The sequence below is a fragment of the Pteropus medius genome, unplaced genomic scaffold (genome assembly GCF_902729225.1).
Source record: "Pteropus medius unplaced genomic scaffold, Ma_sr-lr_union100, whole genome shotgun sequence".
Classification (NCBI taxonomy): domain Eukaryota; kingdom Metazoa; phylum Chordata; class Mammalia; order Chiroptera; family Pteropodidae; genus Pteropus; species Pteropus medius.
In genome coordinates this window covers 3,355,383-3,377,152 of record NW_024356335.1, presented here as the reverse complement: position 1 = coordinate 3,377,152, position 21,770 = coordinate 3,355,383, and the positions used below count along the sequence as shown (strand labels likewise).

The 21,770-nt window shown below is 56.6% G+C and overlaps 1 protein-coding gene across 1 annotated transcript in view; it reads right to left on the bottom strand.

Moving 5' to 3' along the window:
- RALGPS1 (Ral GEF with PH domain and SH3 binding motif 1) overlaps positions 1 to 21,770 on the bottom strand; it is a 250,459-nt gene continuing 228,689 nt past the window's right edge. The window contains exons 15-20 of the mRNA XM_039861567.1: positions 13,548 to 13,631; positions 12,048 to 12,153; positions 10,124 to 10,216; positions 9,849 to 9,954; positions 8,002 to 8,093; positions 1 to 4,464 (exon numbers count right to left, since the gene is read on the bottom strand). Of these exons, the coding sequence (XP_039717501.1) occupies positions 4,435 to 4,464; positions 8,002 to 8,093; positions 9,849 to 9,954; positions 10,124 to 10,216; positions 12,048 to 12,153; positions 13,548 to 13,631 (511 nt within the window). The 3' untranslated portion in view covers positions 1 to 4,434. The remainder of the gene's footprint in view (positions 4,465 to 8,001; positions 8,094 to 9,848; positions 9,955 to 10,123; positions 10,217 to 12,047; positions 12,154 to 13,547; positions 13,632 to 21,770) is intronic.

Sequence of the window (21,770 nt, the reverse complement as noted above, 5' to 3'; positions counted from 1 at the left end):
TGAAAAAATTATTATCGGTGTAACAAGCTGAAAAATACAGCAACTTGATACAAGACTGAGGTAACAAAATACTTCACCAAAAATCTAAAGAATCGGGGGTGGGGGTGGGGGGCTGATGTCCAGTGGTTATTGCGGGTGAGACACTTTACAGGAATTAGAAAGTCCTTACACAACTGCATGCAGGAAGTCTGCTGGGAAAAAGACAGCCCAGGAGAGTGCAACAGATTTAACAAGAAACAAATTAAAATGTAGAAACTGATTTTCAATTTACTTTGAAGGATACATAAGAAATCGAAAACTACTCTCTACGCAACATTTTGAATGCTAAGTGAAAAACCATGCATTTTGGCACGAAATTTATTAAAGAGTATACCATACTAATAAATTCATGACTATTGTTTCATTACCGAATGGTCACAGTTGTTCAGAAATGGGTAAGGAGACTAATGGTTATAGAACGGACCGATGCTCCATGGCGTCGCTGCTGCGAGCTGGGATTTCACGCTGCCCCTGGCCTAACTCGCTGCGAGGTGGTCCACGGTACAAGTTCTCAACACCCAAGAAAATGCAGCTCTCGCTCACGCTGTACGCGCATTGAACATTGAAAGTAAAACCAAAAGACTGCAGAAGTAAATACTGTGAACATTCTGCCCCTGCTCTCATCCTACCTCGGAGTCCTCTGCGTGCCCAAGCTAAGCTCTGTGCCTACGGGGTCTGGGCCAACCCGCCTCTGGGACAGAGACCCATCTAGTCCTCATTGCCACTGACGTCACAGATCAAGAGGCTGATCAGGCTGTCGAGCCTTTTGAAGCTTGCCTGGAGGGACCTGCACAGGGTTTGCACTCAGTGCTGGGAGAGAGGCAGGGTCTTGCGGGGGGAGATGCAGTGTGAGGACTATTTGTTTGTTGAATGGTCAGCTCCTCCAGGGCAGGGACCAGGTCTGTTTTGTTCTCAGGCATTTATGTCCTGGGCACACAGGAAGCACTCATCAGACATGTGCATGAATGAACGAATTGGCGGTTTTGCGCACCTATTTTTCAAAGGGACTCTAGTAGTTGTTTTTGTTTTCTGTTTTAAACATGAAATCACCCACCATGCCAGTGTGACGTGGGACTGAGTAAAGTCATTTATGAACTCAGTAAAAATAAGTGTGGCTGTGTTTTTGGCAACGCTCACCTGGTTATAAGCATCAGTCAAGTCGGTGGGAGGTCTAGACTCCACTTGTAGAATGAAAGCGGACCCTGCTTGCCAATAGCTTCCCATTTTCACGGACCGCTTTCCACCTGTAGATGGCATTCTAAAAGATAGAGGTCTTGGGCTTCAGAGGTGGGAGGAAGATGATGAAAAGAAATACTGGCCATCTTGGCAAGAAAAAAAAATGCTTTATAAATTCAGTTGGCAAGAGAGAGCGGTGGGTACTTTCCCAAACAGAATCCCTTCAAGCATCTTCTTCTTTAGGTGCCACAGTGGGACAGGCGTGATGAACGGGCTTCTTTGGGGAAGAGAAAGGGAGGCCACTCTCTCTCCCTGGGCACACTCAGAACAATATTTCTACTGCTCTCCGCCAAATCGATCCTCCAGGAAGTATTTCGGTTGTCAGAATGCAGCTGGCTGGCTGACCTTCAGTTACAAGACGTGTTCAGCTGAAAGGGGTGAAAATTTCTCCCAGAAAGAGGTGGGAGGGGGCTGTCTGTTCTCGGGGCACCGTAATGATACCGGCTACCTATGCCAGTTTGTAGACAACATTCTATAATTTTCCTTTTGGGGTGCCGTGACCTGTTTGCTTAATAAAAAAAAAAAATACAGCATATGCATGCAAGACATGTCATCTTCAATGGTTTCACAAACATCTGTGCACTATGGACAATCGAGGAGGAAAAACCAGAGCTGCTTCCCTCCAGGGTAAAAATCTACCCATAGACTCTCCCCCTTTGGGGCTTGTGCCTGCCCCCCCGCCCCCCGTGTCCCAGGAGGCTTGCGGGCCTCCTCGCCTGCAGCTTGGGGGTCAAACCGACACTGGGAAGACGATCTGCTCTGCACTCACGTGCTTGGCCCCGAGCCCCTTGTCTCCAGGATTCTGCCGCTACCTTCAAGGTTCTCATCGGTTCCACAGGGACTTTGCCAATGAGGCTTCCGCAGAGTTTTCAAGAGTCCGATCTAAAAGTGTTTCGAGGAGGGGATGTGGGATGAGCCTCAACGAGTGAAAAGGCCAAACACTTCGAGAAGAATTGCGATTGTGCTATTTCAAATTAGGCTTGGAAGAAAACATTTGCGAAAGAGAAGACAAATTTGTAGAGGGTAGAACATTATCTGATTTAGTGGAGCCTGAAATCGGGTTTCAGGATTGACATCTACGATATTTCATGGGAGAAACACCAGGACAGTCGAAGAGTGGAGGAGCACAAGGGAAATAAGTAGCTGATGGTCCAGTCTGGCATGTTCATCCAGACTTAAGACAGAAAACGAACAGGTAGAATCGGACTGAATGTTAAGTTAGAGCGTTAACACTGGGTGGTTCTGGTGAGAGGCGTTTGGACTGTTTGGTGCTTTCCTTCAGCCTCTAGATGCCAATTTGAATAGTCACTGGTATGAATTAGGTGCACGCATCCGGACCCCGGCTGCAGGCGAGTGTGCGAAGCCCCGATGGCCGAGGTCTGACGGCATCGACTTTACCATCTGAAGTTTTCCTGGCAAGAAAGTATTCTAGACTTTGCTCCAAAGGAGGGTTAGTTACCGAGCACCGTAAGGCTCGACCACAAAATGACATCCTGATGACAACTCCTTTCTTCGCCAATTCATTTGGATTTTCAGAGGTTGTCACCATTTGATCAAAATACGGTGGTGGGTCCTTTAGTAGTTTTTAAATTGACTTATTACAGTTTACTGGTTAAGGTGTTGTTTTGAAGCATCTTGCCCAGAAACTTCTAGGGGTGGATTGTTGTCTGATCACTGTGAGCTACGAAACCATGACCCAGAAATTCAGTTTCTTTCAGAAAATCATTTTAGGGTTTCCTTCTCAGAATCGGGACACCCCGATGAGAGAGAGAAAGGGAGGAATAGGGGAGCTATGGTGATAAAGCTACCATAAATAAAGTTGATTTTTATTCATTATTTTGAATAAAAGTGTATTTGTGCAAAATAAAAGTCTTAAAAATATGACGGTGACAGGTAAAGGTTGTCGTTCAGGTGACGAGCTCTTAACTGAAAGTAGAACTTGGGCCGTTCACTCCCCAGGGCTTTGCTGTCTTGTCACCATGGGCATCAACGATTGTGCCCTTGGATTTGGATGATGGAAAACTTGCTGGTGACTGGGTTTGGGGCCAAGACTTGGGGAGCTTAAGGCCTCAGTGTCACTCAGCTCCCCAGAGTGATCAGGAATCCCGGTGGGCCCTGCCCTGGCAGTGAGGCAAAGGGGCGAGATGATGAGAGCAGAAGCCTGAGCCGGCGGGCGGGGGGAGGTCCATGCAAAGCAGCTTCCATGCAGCTGTCCCCTGTGAGCCTGGTGGCCTCCGAGCTGCTTCTGAGAAGCTGGGAGAAGTGTTGCAACTTCCCGTCCTGGCCTGGGGGGAGGGGGGGATGAGAAGAGAAGGGCCTCCGGGCCCTGTGCAGGAGGGCGTGGGAGGAAGCCAGCAGGCCGGCGGCCCAGCCCACAGTCCAGAAGCCGGGTTCTGTCTCAGAAGAGCCGACAGCAACAAGGCCTGGAAGGGACCCGGGCCCAGGAAGCAGGCCTTCCAGATGAATAGCACCCATAGGAACAGAAAACAAGACACGATTTAAGGCATTGTTCGTTTACAGTAAAAGAAATCGAGGGACCCTTAACACAGGAGGGGTCTGTGCTCTCTCCCCTTCCTCAGTGGACAAGGCTGTCACTCAAGGTTCCAGCAGGGCCTCAAAGCCAATGAAGTGTGTGATATCACGAGTCTTGTGCCAAAATGCATGTTTCTCGAAGAGTTCACACTCGCTCACGCACATGTATACGGCACACACACACGCAGAGGACGCTTCGGGGGGTTGTACAAAATCTGAGGCCGCCCTGTGGGCGAGCAACCCCGTGCACTTGGGGTGTAAAAGCCAGTTCCACAGCCTGGTCCTTCTCTCTGGCCCCTCACGTGGGATAACACTGTCCAGTCCCGTGCGGGAGGAAGCTCGGCGGACCCGACGCAGGCCGGACGCGCTCTGGTCACAGCTGCAGCTGGTGGACGGCCGGCCGAGGGCCCAGGGAGGGAGGGCGGTGTAGCTGCAGAATGGGGGTCGTGAGAGTCGCTGGGGGCTGGGGCCCTCTGGACTGGGAGGCCACAGGCTGCGTCCCCTCGAGTCCGGCTGTGAGTCTCCCAGCACCCTGGCCAATGGCCTGTGCCCAGGACCTGCGCTTCACCACCAGTCCTGGGCGGGCCTCCCGGAAGCCTGTGAAGTCACGCCAAGTCCCGCAGAGACTTATTCAAATGACATAAGGTTTGCAGGTACCTAGAAGAGAAAGCTCAGCCTTTTGTCAAAGTTCTGACCCTTTCGGAAGGGGACAAGGGGTGGTCCCTAAGGGAAAGGACCAGGCCTTGCCCAGTGAGGCTACGGATGAGGTCAGGTGGGGAGAGGGCACGGTAGTAATATCCACTGCCATCTGTTCAGTGACCGCTGTGTGCCAGGCACCGCTCTGAATACTTCACATGCATCGTGTCCTCCACCCCTCACAGCAGCCCCAGGAGGCCGGTACTGGAGGTATCCCCATTATAAAGATGAGGACTGAGGCTTAGAGAGTGAAGGGCTCAGCGAGCAGGTGGCCGGGCTGAGACGCAGCCCACGCTCTCGACCACTCTCCCTGGGTCAAAATACGACTGCGCTTGGAGTGAGAGGACACAGACCCCGCAGGAAGGGGCGCGTGCCCACGGAAGGGAAGCCGGCCGGGGAGAGCGGGTTGGAAGTGGCGGGAATGGGCAGGTGGAAGCACAGGGAGAGGGAGTAAGTTTGGGGAGATCAGGAACCCTGAGACTTTCCCACGGCTGTGTCCCCAGGACGAGATCCCGGTTCCTTTTCCTGCGGGGACGACCAGCCCCAAGGTGAGGGAGTCTCCCGCTCCCCTCAAAACTGCTAACGCTCCCCCAGCCTTGGGCCCCCTTTTCCAGCACTGCCACCGGGGGTCCTGGAGAGCGGATGAAAAGCCATTTCACCAAAAACAATCCATCTCGGCGTCAATTGGGTCCCAGTGATGAATTGGAAAAAAGACAGTTATGAGAAGGGTGACAGCAGCGTTGTTCCAAATGGCAAAAAGCAGGGAATCGCTCTTGGGATCACTAGCAGAGGAATCGATTTCGGAAAATCAGCACCAATAAAGGAATGAGAGCTACGCACATTGACACAGATGAATCTTAAGAACGCACTGTGGGAGGAAAGCAAGTCGCGGAAGAAAATACACAGTTATGGTTCTATTTATAAAAGACAGTTTTTTTTAAAAAAGGTACCCTAGGCAATGTATCAGGAATCACTGCACGTGCTCATGTTGTACCAGAATGGTAAACAAACAAATCAGGAGAGCGGTTATGGGCTATGAGGTTTCCGTGGATTCAGTGTGATTTCAAGCAATGTGAAGAAATGCAATTTCCCCCCAAAAGAAAACCGGTCTTAGTCTTAGTCACTGACATTTGCCGTGGGGAGGGCCCCTTTCGTCGTACGCCATCAGGCGGATGGGCTGTGGCTACCGAAAGAATCCTCTGCTGTGGAGTATTCAGCTGTTGCCAACTTTTTATTATTACGTACAGCACAGAGAGGGAATATTTGGTTCAAAGTAAATTAGAAATAAAAAGAGAAAAGAGTAGGAAAATAAGAAAGTCTCCTCCCTTAGGTCTGAACATTGGACAAAAGTACTTCAACGCAGCTACACCTCGCCACGGCACCCCGCATTTGCCACACATGAAATTCAATCCATTCGGCCTTCTGACCAAACACCTGCTCTGTCAAGTGGGTTTGACTCACTTCCCAGCTACCTGCTGCGGACCGGCTGTCACCCTCAGGCTGCCTCCCTCCCATCCCCCTGGAGGGGACGATAGGCTCCTGCTCAAAGCAGCCACTGATGCTCCCGGCTGGGGCCACCGCAGTGCTGTCGGTCCCTGTCAGACCTGGAGCCACCCCGGCCTCCTGCTCACAGGTCCCGGGGCCACCTGTGTGTGCTCTGTTCTCTTCGAGTCGCACTCAGAGCTGATGACGGACCCCAGATACGTACCGTGTGACTGGTGCACAGGAAGTCAGGACATTCTTCCTCTCTCGATGTGACCTGAGGTGACACCAGCCTTGTTCAAGTCCTAATACCTGACTGTCCCGCAAGTCCCCTGGTCTTCCCATCGTGTAGATGGGCAATTACATTTGTTTAATGTGAGAAACGTATGTAGGCACTCTGGAAGTCACAGTCATGGTTTCTTGTATATCATTTTAGGAATTTATACGCATACATAAGGACGCATATATATCTTAATATGAATGAGGTCACTCTTACACACGTTTTCACACTTTGCTTTTTCACTCATATCATGGAGCTCCTTTCAGCGCTCACACTCGGAGCTGCCCTCAGGTGTCGCATGACGGGGACTGACAGAAGGGACCGAAGCGTCTGGGCTTTTCTATCAAGGATGCCGCAGGGGACGTTCTTGCCCACGTGCCTCTGGGTGCATGCGTGAGCATACGAGGGGCTCGAATGCAGTTTATTGTGAGCTTCCCCGTGGTACCCCAAGTTTGTCCCCGTGTCGGCCTTGTCCTACTGTTTCGTTTGTCAAGGACTTCCTGCCAAGTCCGCTTTCTAGTTTCTATCACCTAGAATTTGATCGGCTTGTCATCCATGTCCTTCTCGTTACATTACAGGTGAAAACCCTGAATGGGAACCAACAGCATGGACGCACGAGACACGCCGCTGGAGACCTCCCTCCCGCTGGAGACCTCCCTCCCGCGTGCGAGCACCGCCGAGGGGCCGTGATGGCGCCGTGACCAGCACGACTGAAGCCGCTCCCCTCCCTGACCCGCGTGCCTGGCACGGACTGGCCTTTGCTGAGATGCCCTCGGGCCTCGGGGCTGCTGCCCCCATTATTCCCAGCCCTGGTGCTCTCGCCCCAGATTGAGAGGAACCCACCGCCCCAGCTCCCAACTCTGGCTGATCCCTGGGGAACACGGGCAGGGTGGCGCGGGGCCAGGACCGCACATCCTGGCATCTTGCTGCCCAGGGTGAGGATGCTCTGGCCCATCCGCCTGGTGCTGAGGGCTGGGCAGCCGTTCCTCTCACAAGCCTGGGCAGCAGGGGCTGTGCTCCCGGGCCCTGAGCTCAGCTGCAGGAGGCTGAGGGAGCCAGAGGTGGCCCGGGACGCGGGAGGCGGGGGAGCTGAGGGACAGCAAGTGTCGACTTTGGTGTGGGGCAGACCCGGGCCAGACCTCACTCACCGTGGGACCTTAAATGAGCGCTGCCACTTTCTGAGCCTCAGTGTCCTCGGTGCTAAATGGAGACAGTGAGGGGACCGGCCTCGCAGGGGCGGTGGGAGGGTGTGGGCCCCGTCCTGCCTGTGAAGCATTTCAGGTGATGCCTGGCCCTGGGGGCGGGGCATGGGTGGGCGTGGATGGGCGTGGTGGGGAGGGAACCACCGCAGGCCCAGCAGACCAGAGCCCCACTTGTCAGCGTGGGGAGTGGGGGGGTGGCAGGGGACCCATTGATAAGTTTGGAGTATTCCCATAAATTAACTTTGGGGGGAATGATCTAAATAGATTCTGCGGCCTGAACCTTGGGGCGATACGGCACCTGCCACCTCACTGTCCCTGATGGATATTTCCGTGGCTTTCCGTCAGTGGGCAAGACACAGGCACGGGGGCTTTGTTCTCAGCTGAGCAGGGGGTGCCCAGTCTCATGGGAAAAGGCTGACCAAAAGAGGGAGCCTGGGAGCTCAGCTTAGGCTCTGAGGGAAGGACCCTTAGTCCCAAGCAAGGGTGGGAGAGGGTATTTATTTCAGGTGACAAGCAAGATTCTGGTGACTTTACCTGAGGCCTGTTGCTTTTACACGCATCGTCCAAATGCTTGTGCCACAGTATTGCATGAAACCGAGAACCAGTCTGGAACTTGTAAACATTGCCTGACGGGTAGAGAAGCCGTTGGTTAAGAAGAGGGTCACAGGGGAGGGTCTGCCCGTGATTGTGGCATGCAGATAAACGTGAACATGGGAACCAAACTAAGGAAGGTCAAGAGCAGCCCAAGGCAAGCATGGGACTTGCAGAGAGGGAGCCTCCCTCCCCCCACCCGTGCTCCCGGCGCTCAATTAGACCAAGGCTCTTAACCATTTTTCGGCCCACAGTGCCTTTGGCACTGGTGAAGCTTGCGGACTCTTCTCAGAATAATGTTTTCCAATGCATAAAATAAAACAAAGAAAATCAATACTGAAATAGAGTTATCAAACTACTAAAACGCAAACGGGTGATGGAGATAGATCTGTGCTTCCTTATTAATGCACAGGACCCAGGAGCAGGTCTGATGTCACTTCAGAGAGATGAGCAGAAATGGCACTCTGAGATGTCTGCACCAACATGTGACGTGAAAACATCTGTGGCTTCTCTCGGAGATAAAGTCACAGGGAATATGAACATTCTAGTTTAATACTCGTCATTAAAGCGTTAGAGGTCACGAAAAACAAAGACGTAATTTTTCCCCGCCCAACTTCCCAGACTCCTTGTGTTCTACCCAGGGACCCTGGCCACCCGGTGTCACATTTCCCGCTATCGGTGGCCACGCTTTCCTCTGGGCGAAGGCTCAAGAGTGGCCTGTGGTCCCCATGGCCATAAGGCCCTTAAATCAAGCTTGTGTGGGCACAGCCTTTATTTGCTAAAGAAATCGCTTCTAATCTGGGCTCGGAGTCTTGAGGAAGCCACCCCGGTGGCGGCCGGGCCGAGGGCAGCTGCACGTGGGTCTGATCGCTCAGGAACAGCGCCTCGGTCCCTCTCCTCCCCATTCCCTGGGCTCCTTGAGGCGCCTGTTTTTGACGTCTCAGCTAGAAACCTTAGAGCTCTGACCCCCCAGGTGAGGTCTCTAGACCAGAGGCATCGTCTGTTCTGCTTGTTAGAAGCGCAGAATCTTGGTGTCCCACCTGGATCCACTGAATCTGAATCTGAATTTCAACAAGATCCCCAGGTGATCGTTACGTACACGGACGCTGCACTAGAACATTCCTGTGAAGGTGGGAAGACGCACCAGGGAGTCTGCCTGGCCAGAACGCCAGACCCGGGCAGTTGGGGGTTTTGTCACATGACTCGGGCTACCGAGGGGACCAGCAGGGCCTGTTCTGAGTGTCAGTGCAGCCAGGGCTCTCAGACAGGATGGTGCCTAGAACTTCTCCATCTTCCCAGCATGGTCATGGGGCAAGAACCAGGAAGATCTGGGAGATGACTGGGCAAGTTAGAGCTGGCACTTAGTAAAAGGGTTCTTCTCTGATTTGACCTTGGACCAGGACACTGCCAGAGTCTCGTGGCACAGGAAATGTCAGAGGCATCCCTGAAATCTCCCGAGACCCAAGACCCTTCTGGCCACGTGGCATTATGTTATTTATTACAAAATGCTGAGGTTACAGCTCCGGGGGGGTAATGGGGTCTGGGAGCCAGGGGTGAGGCCACAAAAAGGGTTCCTGTGAGCACATGCCACGCACACTGCTCAGAGGACACACGGATCAGGGTGTGAGCAGCTTCTGTGGACTAGCGAGAGGATCCCGTGAACGTGAGAATCTAAAGTAGAGAGAAAGCAGCAACCACAAAAGTTCCTGCTATTTCGAAGTGTGCATCTAGCAGAAGATGGAACGAGGCAGACAGGAGCTGCAGGCACCCGGCTCCGGGCCCGCGCCTACCTTTGTCGGGGTTATTCAGCTGGAAGATATCCGGGTGCTCGGGGTCGTCAGGCAGCTGCACCATCCAGCCCACGACGGAGACCTTTTTGCCAGGTGTGGATTTATACTGGAGGACGAGAGCGCAGCCGGGAGGCTCACGACTTCCACTCCCCGAGGAGACCTGGGCCACGTGAGGCTCCTTCCCACCCCACCTACCACCTCCACCGCCTCTGCCCGGGCCCCGCGGTTCACGAGAGACGAGGGCCCAGCACGGAGGGTCCTTTCGTGGGACTTACGTGTTTCCTGTCCGTTCCCCGCAAGGACTTGGCTCCGTAGTACAGGAGGGTGGATCCTGAGAGTATGACCCAGTACCTGGTCCACGAGGACAGCTACACCAGAAAGGAGAGGCAGAGCGACAATGCTGTGCGTGGTGGGGGCGCGGAGTCCCCTGGCTGCCTCATCACGGACCAGCCATGTGGGTGGAAGGGTGGCCCCTTCCCCGAATCGATGCCGGCAAAGGCCTCGTTTCTCCCCCTGCTCACTGCCACCTCCACCCAGGATCTAGAGGAGAGCGACTGTCGCCATCAGTGCCTCTGAGCTCATCGGCCCCGAGCCCCACTCCCCGTCTCCTCTGCTTGACTCAGAGAGCCTTCCTGCTTCACCTCGTCTAGGGCAGTGCCGAGGCGTAATTTCTATGTGTCCAGGTGACCTGGACCCAGGAATGTCCCGGGGAAAAACATTTTTAAAACAGGGACATGGCACACCGGAGCCTCGAAGAAGCACGCCTGTGATGGGGTGCTCTGGCGGAGACTGAATGGCATCGCATTTGAAGAATTCATGGCTAGAAGTGGAAAAACCTGGCAGGGCCCAGCGGCAGGCCTGGGTTCTGTTTCTCTAGGTGTGAAGGCTAGAATTCCCCGTTTGGGGGCGCTGCTCCTCCGTCCGGGGGCAATCACTTCAGGGACCTTTTGGTTCCACACAGGCCAAGCCGATACCCCATCTTGGTCTTGGAGGGCTGAGCTTACAGGAGCAGACTGCTCTGTGTCACAGCCTGCAAGGCCCCCTCCCCACACTGGGTGGAGCTGCGTCACCACGAATGCAGAAGCAGTGGCATTCAGATCTGGTTGATGACCTCCACAGGTGTGTACGACACACATGCGGATGCGGGTCGAACTGAAGGAGGCTTGGTGAATAACGCTCGCCTGCACTTAGTGTCAGGCACTCCATCATTTTTTTTGTTCTGTTCTGCTCCAAAATACGGGCCGTGACCCACAGAACTGATTTCATCAGTCGCTGCTGGGCCGACGGGCATTCGGGAAAACACTGCTCTTGCCCTGGTCTCAGAAGGCTGGGGCCCAGACTCTGGGCATGGGAGAGAGGCAGGCGGGTCTGTGCAACAGGCTAGACATAAGGCCCCATGTCACCCTTGTATGTTTGTGACACTCTGGGGCCAAGGACAGAGTGTGGCCTGAGGGTTGGGGTGAAGACTGCTCCTCACCCCATGATCTACCCGGCACCTGCAGACGGGGTTGTCTGGAGGCAGCACCTGGACTAGGGCCCTGGCATCTTCATGGTGGGCACTGGGAGGACAGGGCATCTCCAAGTGGCTCCGTGAGCAGGGGACAGGGGCAAGCAGGGGCCAGAGCAGGAGAGGAAGGGCAGAACAGATGCCAGCAGATGCTGCCCAGAGACGCAGCTCACAGGTGGGTTTGGAGGCGGCTGCTACGGACGTTCTGTGGAAGAGAGGCCTTTGCAAGGAGCTGAGGCCCTGCCACGGGTGAGGGTCGTGGAGCCAATGGCATCCGGGTCCAGCACGGGGACCTGGGAATGGTGGTGGAGCGTGAAAGGCCTCCTGACTCCATGACCGTCCTGCTGTGGCTGTTCTGTGAGGCCAGGCGGAGAGGGGCACTGCATCTGTGACTGTCCTGGGCTGAGGGGACTTTCTCAGGGGCAGTGTCCACCGGACTCCCGGGTCTCAGGCTTCCACTGCCCTCAGGGCGCTTGCCCGGCTCGTGTTCACTGCACGCTCACTGTGCGTGCTGTGACACCCTTGTCAAGTCCGCTAGGACACAGGCACATTCCACCCCAGTTTACGGATGTGGAAACCGAGTTCCTTGCCCACTCAGTGGCACAGCCAGGGCCGGAACCGTGGCTGGTGGCCGGAGGCCAGGCCCCTCCCGACGCCCCTGCTGCCCCCGGAGGAGACGGGCCTGCACTTACCGCGGGCTTCCGTCCTTCCTTGAGCAGAGTTTTCCTCCGCAGAGGCCCCTCCATGGTGGGCACGGCCGCCGAGCCGCCCAGCGCACAGATGCACGGGCCGGTGGGGCTGAGGGGACAGCACCGGTCAGACACCTGGAGGAGCTGAGGTCAGGCTCCCTCCCACTGACTGGGGCCCACGGGTCCCCCACTGTGGAGTCCATAATGCTGCCACAGGCTGCTGGGGAAGGCCGGGATGGGGAGGGCCCCGAGGCTGCAGAGCATGAAGGACGGTGGCCCTGGGCTCACCCAAAGCTGAGAACTGTCGCCTCCCTCACCTTTCTGAGTGCTGCGAAGCCGCAGCTTGGTGACCAAGCATCCTGTGACCTAGGCCCCTGGCAGCACCCCCACCCTACCCTGACTCTGCAGTGGCTTCTGCCCGGCTGCTCCCTGGGCTAGCACCCGTGGGCTTGCTTTCCACTTGGGGAACCTGAGGTCTGGGCAGCCCCTCCTTCCTGTGCTGGCATGGAGGAAGTGGGAGGGGGCGGGCAGGTGACAGGTGGCCCACACACGACCATGCCCTGTACCTGTTCCTCAGGGTTCCTCTCTCACCCTGGGGAGTCCTCTCTCTGCCGTGGGGATTCAGGCGCCACCCATAGGTGAAGATGTTCATGGGCGGTGCCCCCCCGCCCGCTCCGTCCCCCAGACCTCTCTCCTGAGCTCCGGCCCCACACGCAGGAGCTTCTGCCCAGGGACAGCCACCTCCCCCAGGCTGCTCTTCTTTCCTTGTTCCCGTGAATGGCACCACCATCCACCCGGTTGCTCGGGGCAGAAACCTAGGGCTTTTCTTCCCTGCAACCCAGTCAGTCCCAAGGATGCCTTGATCCCGTGTCCTAAATACGCCGGACTGTCCACCTCAGCCACCACCCCTCCCACCATGGGGCAGAACCCGATCTTCCTTCGATTGACCGCCCATGTGCGACCGTGGCCTCACACCGTCCACATCTGCCTTCTTCCCGTGTGCTCGTCACCCCACAGCCAGGATGCTGGGGTCATGCCACCCCGTCCTCTCCCGTCCCTGTCACATCCCACCCCTTCACTGCCTCTGAGGCCAGCCTCCTCACCCTCCTCTCAGGCCCCTCATCCCACCACAGCACTAGAGTCCCTGCACTCAGCCACCCTGCCCTTCCTGCCTCTTGGTCCCAGGGGCTGTCCCTTTGGCTGGGGCCACTCTGTCCCTCCACCTCCCCTCCCTTCATTTGGTTAATTCCTATAGCTCTTCTAGTCTTTTCTCCAGGGAGGCCTTCTTTGCTCACCCCTCCCAGGGCACCCTGCCCCCACCCAAGACCTTGGGCGCCTGTGACTTTCGGTTCCGCTTCTGCCTCTGCTGTAGCAGTGGCCTCGCGGGCTGCGGCAGGGGGCTGTGTCCATCTCATTCACAGCCTGGATCTGGCACAGTGTTTGGCCTCCAACGAGCACCCTATAGCTATTTGCCAAATAAACCAGCACATGCGTAACAGCTACCTGTAGACGCAGCTCCGGGCTCTCGGAGAATTCCGAACTGGAACCCGCCAGTTGGGCCCCAGTGTGGCATAGAGACGTCCCCTGCTTCGGAGGGAAAAAAAAAAAGGCTGAGTTTTAAGAACAGAATGGAAAGGCCAGATACTCTGAAGGGGACGCGAGGATCCCCGACACGGTGGCCGTTAGCTCAGGAAGTGCCAACCTCCAGCCTCCTGAGCTGCCAGGTCAGGGAACAAACACCCCCAGAGCCTCCATCCAGGCAAGTCCCCAGGTCCCTGGCTCATTATTTCCTTAACTTTTAAAAATTAAATGTCCACTCTTCTTCCAGGGTCAAGGTGGCACGCCCACTTGCCCCAGGTTTAACAGGAAAGGCCGCGGAACCAGAACAGCCCACGGTAAACCCAGCAAGCCCAGTTGAACGGTGGACGCAGCCGTGAGCCGGGACACACCCGAACTCCTCTCCTCTAGGTCCTCTTGGCCGGTCCCCCGCAGACCGGCTCTGTGACCTGCTCTGTCCGAGAGTTCGTGCTCTGGGGCCTCTCCGCGGGCAGCCCAGCTGGCTCCTGTCTCACCTGAAGCCACCAACAGTGAACCTTCCCGGCAGAAAACGCTGTTTCTGGGGTCAGCAGGAAGCTCAACCGACCTGCAGCGAGGCTTCCATCTTTCTCCTCTCGTGACCCTTCTCTCTCCTAGCAGAGGGACCTCCTGTGTCCACTTGGTCCTCAACCTTCTTCCCGGCTCTGCAGCGCGGTCCATCCCTGGGCTGCCGCTTCGCTTGCGCATTGGCCAAACGGCGACATAACCCGATTTACAAATCCAGACTTCCTGTTCAAACACTCCCTCTGCTCCCCGCTGCCAGTCTTGGGTGGCTGCATGTTGCCCTATGGCCCTGGACACCCGTGGCTGGCGTGGGGACGTCCTCGTTCATCGTGGTCAGTGCACTACACCATAGCTGAGCTCAGGGTCCTCGCGAGGGGGACTGCGTTGCTCCCTGTCCCTCCATCCTCCACTCAGGACGGAACTGTCCTCGATGTTCATCATGGGTCCACTGTCCAGGGGCCCAAGTTCAGGGCTAGTGGGAGCCTGATGGTCATCTAGGTCGGCTGCTCTGGGACCCCGCCCATCCAGCCCATCAGCTGCTCCTCGTCAGGTGGTGCAGCGTGTGCTTGGCCCCCCAAGGTCTCGAATGTAACGGGTGTCAGCCCTTTCCCCCACTGGGGCCGCTGACAGATGATGGTCACAGGCTGACCGCAGCCCAGCCCCAGCCCCAGCTTGAGCTGCAGCACACACGAGGCCCTGGCACGCTCGACGCCCGGCCCACGGGCTGGATTGCGTCCTCCCAGTCTTCCGTTCACAAAGGCTTGTGATGCAGTGAGCCAATGAGACTCTCTACAGGTAATGATGGATCTGCTCTAATGTCCGAAAAGCTTCAGGAACTTCACGGTGACTGGCAAGACCTGTCATGCACCTCTCAACTGGATGCAACACCATAACGTGTCACAACACGTCACAACCCTGTGCTTACGCAGGCTGCTCTGAGGGCTGCTTTTCCCCCAGCCACGCCCTGACGGGACAGCGCTGACACTGGACGTTTCCACGGTGACATCCCTTGTGCCCCGCGGTGGGGGCGTCTCCTCCTCTGCTCCGATTCCCGCTCCGAGCTCCCTCCGGCGTGGAGTTGGATGTGGCGCCTCCCTTCCCAGAGCCGGACCATCCGACCCCTTCTGTCCACCTTTCTTCTACTGCATCTTCTTTCCCAGGTTCCCCAGGAAAATGTGTGACCGCAGTGGACTGTCTGCAACTTCCAGTGCCTCAGACCAGGCGGCACGGTGGGTGTGGCCACCTTCTCTCCATCGCTCTCTCCCCTTTTTTGAGAGTCCACGGCAGGACTGACATTTGTTGCTGGAGGGCTTTAGGTCAGCATCTTCCATCCAGTGTAGGCTTCCCAGCAGCCTTCCCTGGAGTCCTTCCAGAAGGAGTGGGGTGCTCCCAAGTGCACTGGGCCGGTGGGGGAGTGCACGGACGCCGGGGTCACTGGGGCGGCTCACGGAGGGGTCACTGCTTAGCGAGAGCTCCGATGTGCCAGGCCGCACGCGCCTCCTCTCACGGGAGCTGTGTTCAAGCCCCAACATCCTCCTCAGAATGGGGAAACTGAGGCTCAGTGATGTGAGGACACTTGACCAAGGAGTGAGCCTAGTCAGCCAGCATTTGAACCCAGGTCTGTGTGACTCTGCAGCCCAAGCTCCTCCCACACCGTTCGGGGTGTCATGTGTGGCACAGGCTGCCATGGGGACTGGGCCCGGGTCCGGAGCCAGCACCGTGCGGACGCTGCTCCCTGCCCGTTTCTGCCGCAGCACGCTGCACGGCCTTCGTCGGTGTCTGTGAGGCTGGAGGCCACACAGTCCTTCGGCCCTGGACCTCCTGGGGCCGGGCCGCCTCCTGGGTCCCTGGACCCTGGGCTTCGCCGCCAGGGTGCTCTCCCGATGGTGTCGGCTGCCTGGCACTTCAGAGCAGCTGCTGTTTGCCGACGGCCTACCACGACACAGCCAAGTGCTTTCACCCACTGCTCCCCCCGACTCTGTGAGGCGGGGCTGTTCTCACCCTGTCTTAGGAGAGGAAACTGAGGTTCAAGGAGGTGAAGCCACTTGTCCCGCTTCACTTGCGTGTCATTAAGGATGGAGATGCAGATGCTCACAAAGGCAGGCTGGCTTTCCCGTGTGAATGGAAGGCCCACATGGTCAAGCTGCTCCAGGTGGAGGAGTCGATCCATGTCCCCCACCCCAGTCCCCTGGAGCCTGGGGGCATAACCCTGTCCTTAAAGTAATGATGACTCCTCCCCGAGGCCAGCTTTTTGGAGCATAGAGTCAGGGCTGTGGTAGCCGACTTTCCCTCTCACGTTGAACCCTGCAGGCCTGGAGAAGGATGGGGGGCGGGGGGCTCTGGCTGGGCCCAGGCAGGCTGGCGTCAGCACAGAGGAGCCAGGATCTTCAGCCACGGGAGCCAGACGACGATTCCTTCCCTGATCTGAGAAGATCTGTTGTTTGAACGTTCAGGGCCAGAAAACCCAATCGGCAGTGGTATCTGATGAACTCTAGAAATCATGGGATTTCCCTGACGGACTGAGGTGGAGCTTCCACTCCAGAACCATAGGCGCCCTTCCCGGCATCATGTAGGAACATGTGGCTGAACAGACTGCACCCCCTTTTACTGTTCCCTCCCAAGGATGGATCTTGGGGGTGGCAGCGGGGAGGGCTGCAGCAGGCAACCCGCCTCATGGGAAGTCTGGTCTGGGGAAGATGGAGGCTGACGACCAAACAGAAGAACCTCAGTCCCAAAGACTGTGCCAGATGGTGATGATGGCTGCGACAGGATTATGGGATGATGGTGACGATGGGGTGATGATGGGTGCCAGGGCATGAGCTAAGCAGGATTCATTCGCTATCATGTTTAATCAGACAACGCTGTGGGATAGCCTTATCCCCACCTCGTGAGGCTTGGAGAGGCCGAGTAACTTGCCCAAGGTCACAACACTAGAAGGAAGAGCGGGGGGTACTGCGGAGGTGGAGGCAGCCAGAGTCCTTCACGGCCAGCAGCACCGTGAGAAGTCAGACTGGCCAGGGCAGCTCTGGACGGCATCTTCCCCTCGGCAGTTTTCTGGGTAAACATTAGCTGGGAGATGCCTCGGGGGTCAATCTTTGTATTTTAACTCAAGTTCCTGTTCTTGGTCTCGGAGGCTAGGAGGCGGGGAGAAGTCTTGGGTAATAATCACCCCTAGACCTCAGTAGTCTTGTCTCCACCCAGCCTGAGAGCCTGGATCACGTGCTTGCTGGCAAGAGGTACCCACTAAATGAAACTCACAAAAATCCCGAAGTTCCCCAAAGGAAGAAACTCCATGTATGGGCTGAGTATTTCCTGTGAGCATTCTCCCTGTAGCGCTGAGAGACCTGAGGCTCAGAGAGGTGGAGAGACATGGCCAAGGTCACTGAGACAGTAAGCAGTTCCGACCGCAGGCCGCTCCCAGCACTACTGGCAGGGCCCGGAAGCCAGACCGCGATCCTTCACTGCAGAGGCACACTAAGAACTCGGGGCCCAGGACGCACTGCGGAGCCCTCCTCTCCTATGGTCCCTCGTAGAGACACCGAGCATTCCTGGGCCCCCCTCCTGTCCTGGCACATGACTCAGGCCTCCCAGTCTCTTCAGGGCCAGGACCCCCTCGAGGGCCCACGGCGGCCCTCTTCACTAAATGTCCTTGGGCTTCACCTCTCCCAGGAGCCGCCCGATCCCGCAGACTGACTCGGCCCCTCTGTTGGACGCTCCCGTCGCAGGCTGCGCGCCTTCTTCGTGACCTCTGCGGACCCGGCATCGTCCATCTAACCTCACTCCCAACTCGACTGTGAGCTGTGACTGGCTCCTGCTGCATCCCGCCCCTCCAGAGAGGGGTGTCACCTCGCCCTCCCTCCTTCTCTGTCCAGCAGCGGGGCCTCCTCCCAGGGCCCCTCAGCACCCCCGTCTTTCCACCACCTGTATTCCGGCCCGGCGCGTCCTTGCTCACGTCCCTCCACACAGACGGGCCCTGCCAGACTGGAGAAGGGGGTGGCGGAGAGTTTTGTCATGAACGTTGTGATGTACTTGCATATTTCACCTCTTAAAAACTGATCGGTAAGCATTTCCGATTATGTCTTCTTTGAAAAAAGTTAAATGGTTGTTTTTTTTTTTCTGGGTGTAACCGAAACCTTTTACCCATTGTGGAAAATTTGGAGAATACAGACAAAAAATAAAGAAACTCACTCAATAACCCTATGACTCAGAGATAACCGAGATGAATGACATTATGTATTTTCATGCCTGCATATACAATCATCTCTAGTATCCACTTTGTTCCTCTTTTAGAAAACCTAATTTAAAATTTTTAACTCTTAGGCTGATATTCTTGGCCTCATGTTTAGTGCCAAATCAGACATAAAGAAGCACCTGTCACCTTTCACTAGTGGGCCTGAGATATTCCCTTCCCCCTTGAATTTCTGAGCAGCCTGAGATCTGCTAGAGGCCAACCCTGTGCAATGTCCATAGTCCCTACTGTCCAGTTATTAAGTCCGTGTGGGCAATGCCTTTTCAGGGCCATCTCCCTCTCCTCCCTGGGAAAGTAGTGTGTGACTCAGGGCTCTCCTTCTGCCTTTGTCCCCACTCCCAGGACATCTAGACAAAAAAAACTGCAGGTTGGGGACATGAGGAGAGAAGGGGTCTCCCACCCCCCACCCCCCACCCCCCACCAAAGCCAGTGACTCCAGCCTCTGGCTCTTGAGGGCCCTGACCTAGGGCACTGCTTTGTCCTTATTCTGGGCCCTGAAGATGGGGAGGGTCTTTAGGGTGGTCTGGGGGCTGAGAAAGGACAACGTCTCCCTGAGTTCGGCTACTTGTCCCCAGCCCACAGGCCCTATGACTTTGCTGAGGCTGAGCTGGGGACAAGATGAGGGGACAGGAGGAGAGCAGCAGCAGAAAGCCCCCTTTGTTCCCTGAACCCTCACTCCATGGTCCCAGCAAGCACGGTCAGTGGCCGTGGCGCCCCCACCCCAGCCTAGCCCACTCCCACAGGGAGCAGCACATGGTCCCAGGGACTCTGTGGGCTCCCACACAGGCATCCTTTAATGCTGGCCTCTTCAAGGAAGTAGTGGACACGGCCTGAGCTCTGGTTGCTCAGGACCACCTATGGGCCACCAGGCTGACACGTCCATGTGTGTAAACTCAGGGGAGGCAAATTTGCCTGACGGGCTCAGATGATCCAGCCTTGGCCAGATAACGGGACGCTCCCGCCAGCCTGTTCACAGTGGCATAAAGGGCGATTAGATGTGCCTTCAGGCCAGCGCAGGGGTGTATGCCCGTGGTGGGGGTCACTGCCTGGGGCATCCCTGCCCTTCGTGTTGGCATCTGGCTCCACCTCCCTTCCTGGCTTGGGGCGGGGGGCTGGTGGGCCAGTCAGTTGCAGGCTGTCCTCCTCCAGCTTCAGCCCTAGCCCAGCCTGGGGGGCCAGAGAAGCCAGGGCTTCTTCCTCTCTCACACCTCATCCCCCTGCGTGGGGCCCAGCCCTCTCCTGCTCCCTGGCTCCGGTTCCGAGGCCACTGTCCCCCCTGCAGGTGTGAGACGCAGAGAGAGCTGTGTCCCTACCTATCTGCTGGGAATGGCTGGCGGGGTCTCCGAGAGGGGCCCTTGCTTTGCTAAAGTGCTTCGGGGGCTCTTTCGGGGCTGACACTGGTCTCCAGGCCCAGGTAGGGCGACACCTGGGCTTCTGGGGAAAGAGGGAATCTGCTCCCCTTTGTGGAGCAGGGGCAGTGTGGCCCGGGGAGGCCCGAGGTGCAGGGGGGACCCAGTGGGGCTGAGCACTGGGTGAGTGAAGGGTGCCCAGGTGGCAACGCAAATGGTAGTCACCAGACTGTGAGAAGAAAGAACACACAACGAAGATTTCCGAGTGTGTGCGATAAACCCTCCCCTCTGGGGAAGTCGAGAATGCTCATGGGCTTTGGGGAGAGGGGATTCTTTCTGGTGGACGGGAAGAGAGGCTCATGCAGGATGGACACGGAGGCCAGACGCTGGGCCACTGGGGCTGAAGGACAAAAGGCGGTTGGCATCTGGATTGTCAGGACTGCCCTGGGCCTCAGAAGGGACCGCAGGGGACATCTGAGCCCCACTGGCGCCTTCCAAAGCAGGTTGTCTCCTGCTCCCCTCAGCAAGGAGGGGCTGGACCAGACGCGAGGTCCCGAGAAGAAGAGAAGCAGGACATTCGCCCTGCGGGACGGTCCCGAAGCCTGCTGGCGGCAGGGCTGGGCATCCGCCTGGGTGAGCCAGCTCTGAGAGCAGCGCCCGCAGGAGATGCCACCAGTAAAAGCACCGACCATGGGCGTTCGGGTGGACAGTGAACCCAATGCTGCTTCTAAGGGAAAGAGAGAGAGGAGAAAGGCCGCGTCTATCCCAGAGTCCCCACCGGACTGAGTGCAGCGGTGTGGCTCTGGCCGGCTGTGCCCTCACGGTCTTCCGTCCTGGCAGCTCTAATCTCAGCTGTGGGCGCTTGGCAGGAACCGTATCTGCTACTCTCAGTGACTAGCATGGTGTCTGGCACGGAGCAGTAGCTGAATCAATGCCTACTGAGTAAATGAATGGGGGAATGGATGAGTGAATCAATGAAGGAAGGAAAGAAAGAAGGAAGCAAGGAAGAATGGAAGGCAGGAGCCAGTGAATAGGTCCAGGTCTGAATGATACTCAGGGTCTTGGCACTGTGCCCGTGTTTCCCACTCAACGTCCCTCGTTGGCCCGTGGCCAGGAGAGTGGCTGGGTTGCCTACAAGCCCCTTCCTCAGGGTCTCCCAGGAGTCCCCTGACCGGCACTGACAAAAGTCCAACTTGGGCTCATCAGACTTGAAGCCTGCCCCTGGCGCCTGCCTGGTTTTCGTCCCAGCGCTGGGGTGGCCCCAGAGCGAGGGCCGTGGGGCCCGCCTGCATGAGCTCCCCATGTGAGAACAGAGCAAACGTCCCTCCAGGAGTCCTAGAGTGGGGACAGAGGGAAGGGCCTTGAGGGTCCCTGGCTTTGTTGCTCCCCATTTCCTGCCCTCCAACTAGGGTTTCACAAGGACAGACAGGCTGACTGACCGACGTGGGGCCAGTGCCTGGAGCTGTCACAGCGGCCCTCTGGGCGAGGCCCGTAGCACAGCAGTGGAGGGGTGGGCTTGGTGGCCAGCCAGATGTGCATCTGGGTCACCTCTGCCCCAGCGGAGGTGTGTGAAGCTGGAGGGGTCACATCACCTCTCTGAGCCTTGCCGTTCACATGCGTAAGATGGACACAACGAATAGTCACATTTTGGAGTGCTCGAGGATTCAGTGAGACCCAGACAGTGTCTGCCACAGAGGGAATGCTCATCGAAGATCACTTGTCACCATATTACGTCCCTCTACCCTGTGAGAATTTGCTGGGCGGGATTCGCCTCCTGTCTGGCTACTTTATAATTATGGGGACTGAGGAGACAGGAGGCTTTAGCACCAGAGGAGGAGCGTGTGTGTGTGCGCACACAAATGTATGCATGAGTATGTATATGTGTGATAGTCGTGTGCACGTGTGTATGCACATCCATGTGTGAGAGGATGTGTGTGTGTGCACCGACATGAATGTGTCCCTGTGCGTATGTGTGAGCATGTAGAATGTGTCCATGTGTGTGTACGTGTGTATGTGTGAGCATGTAAA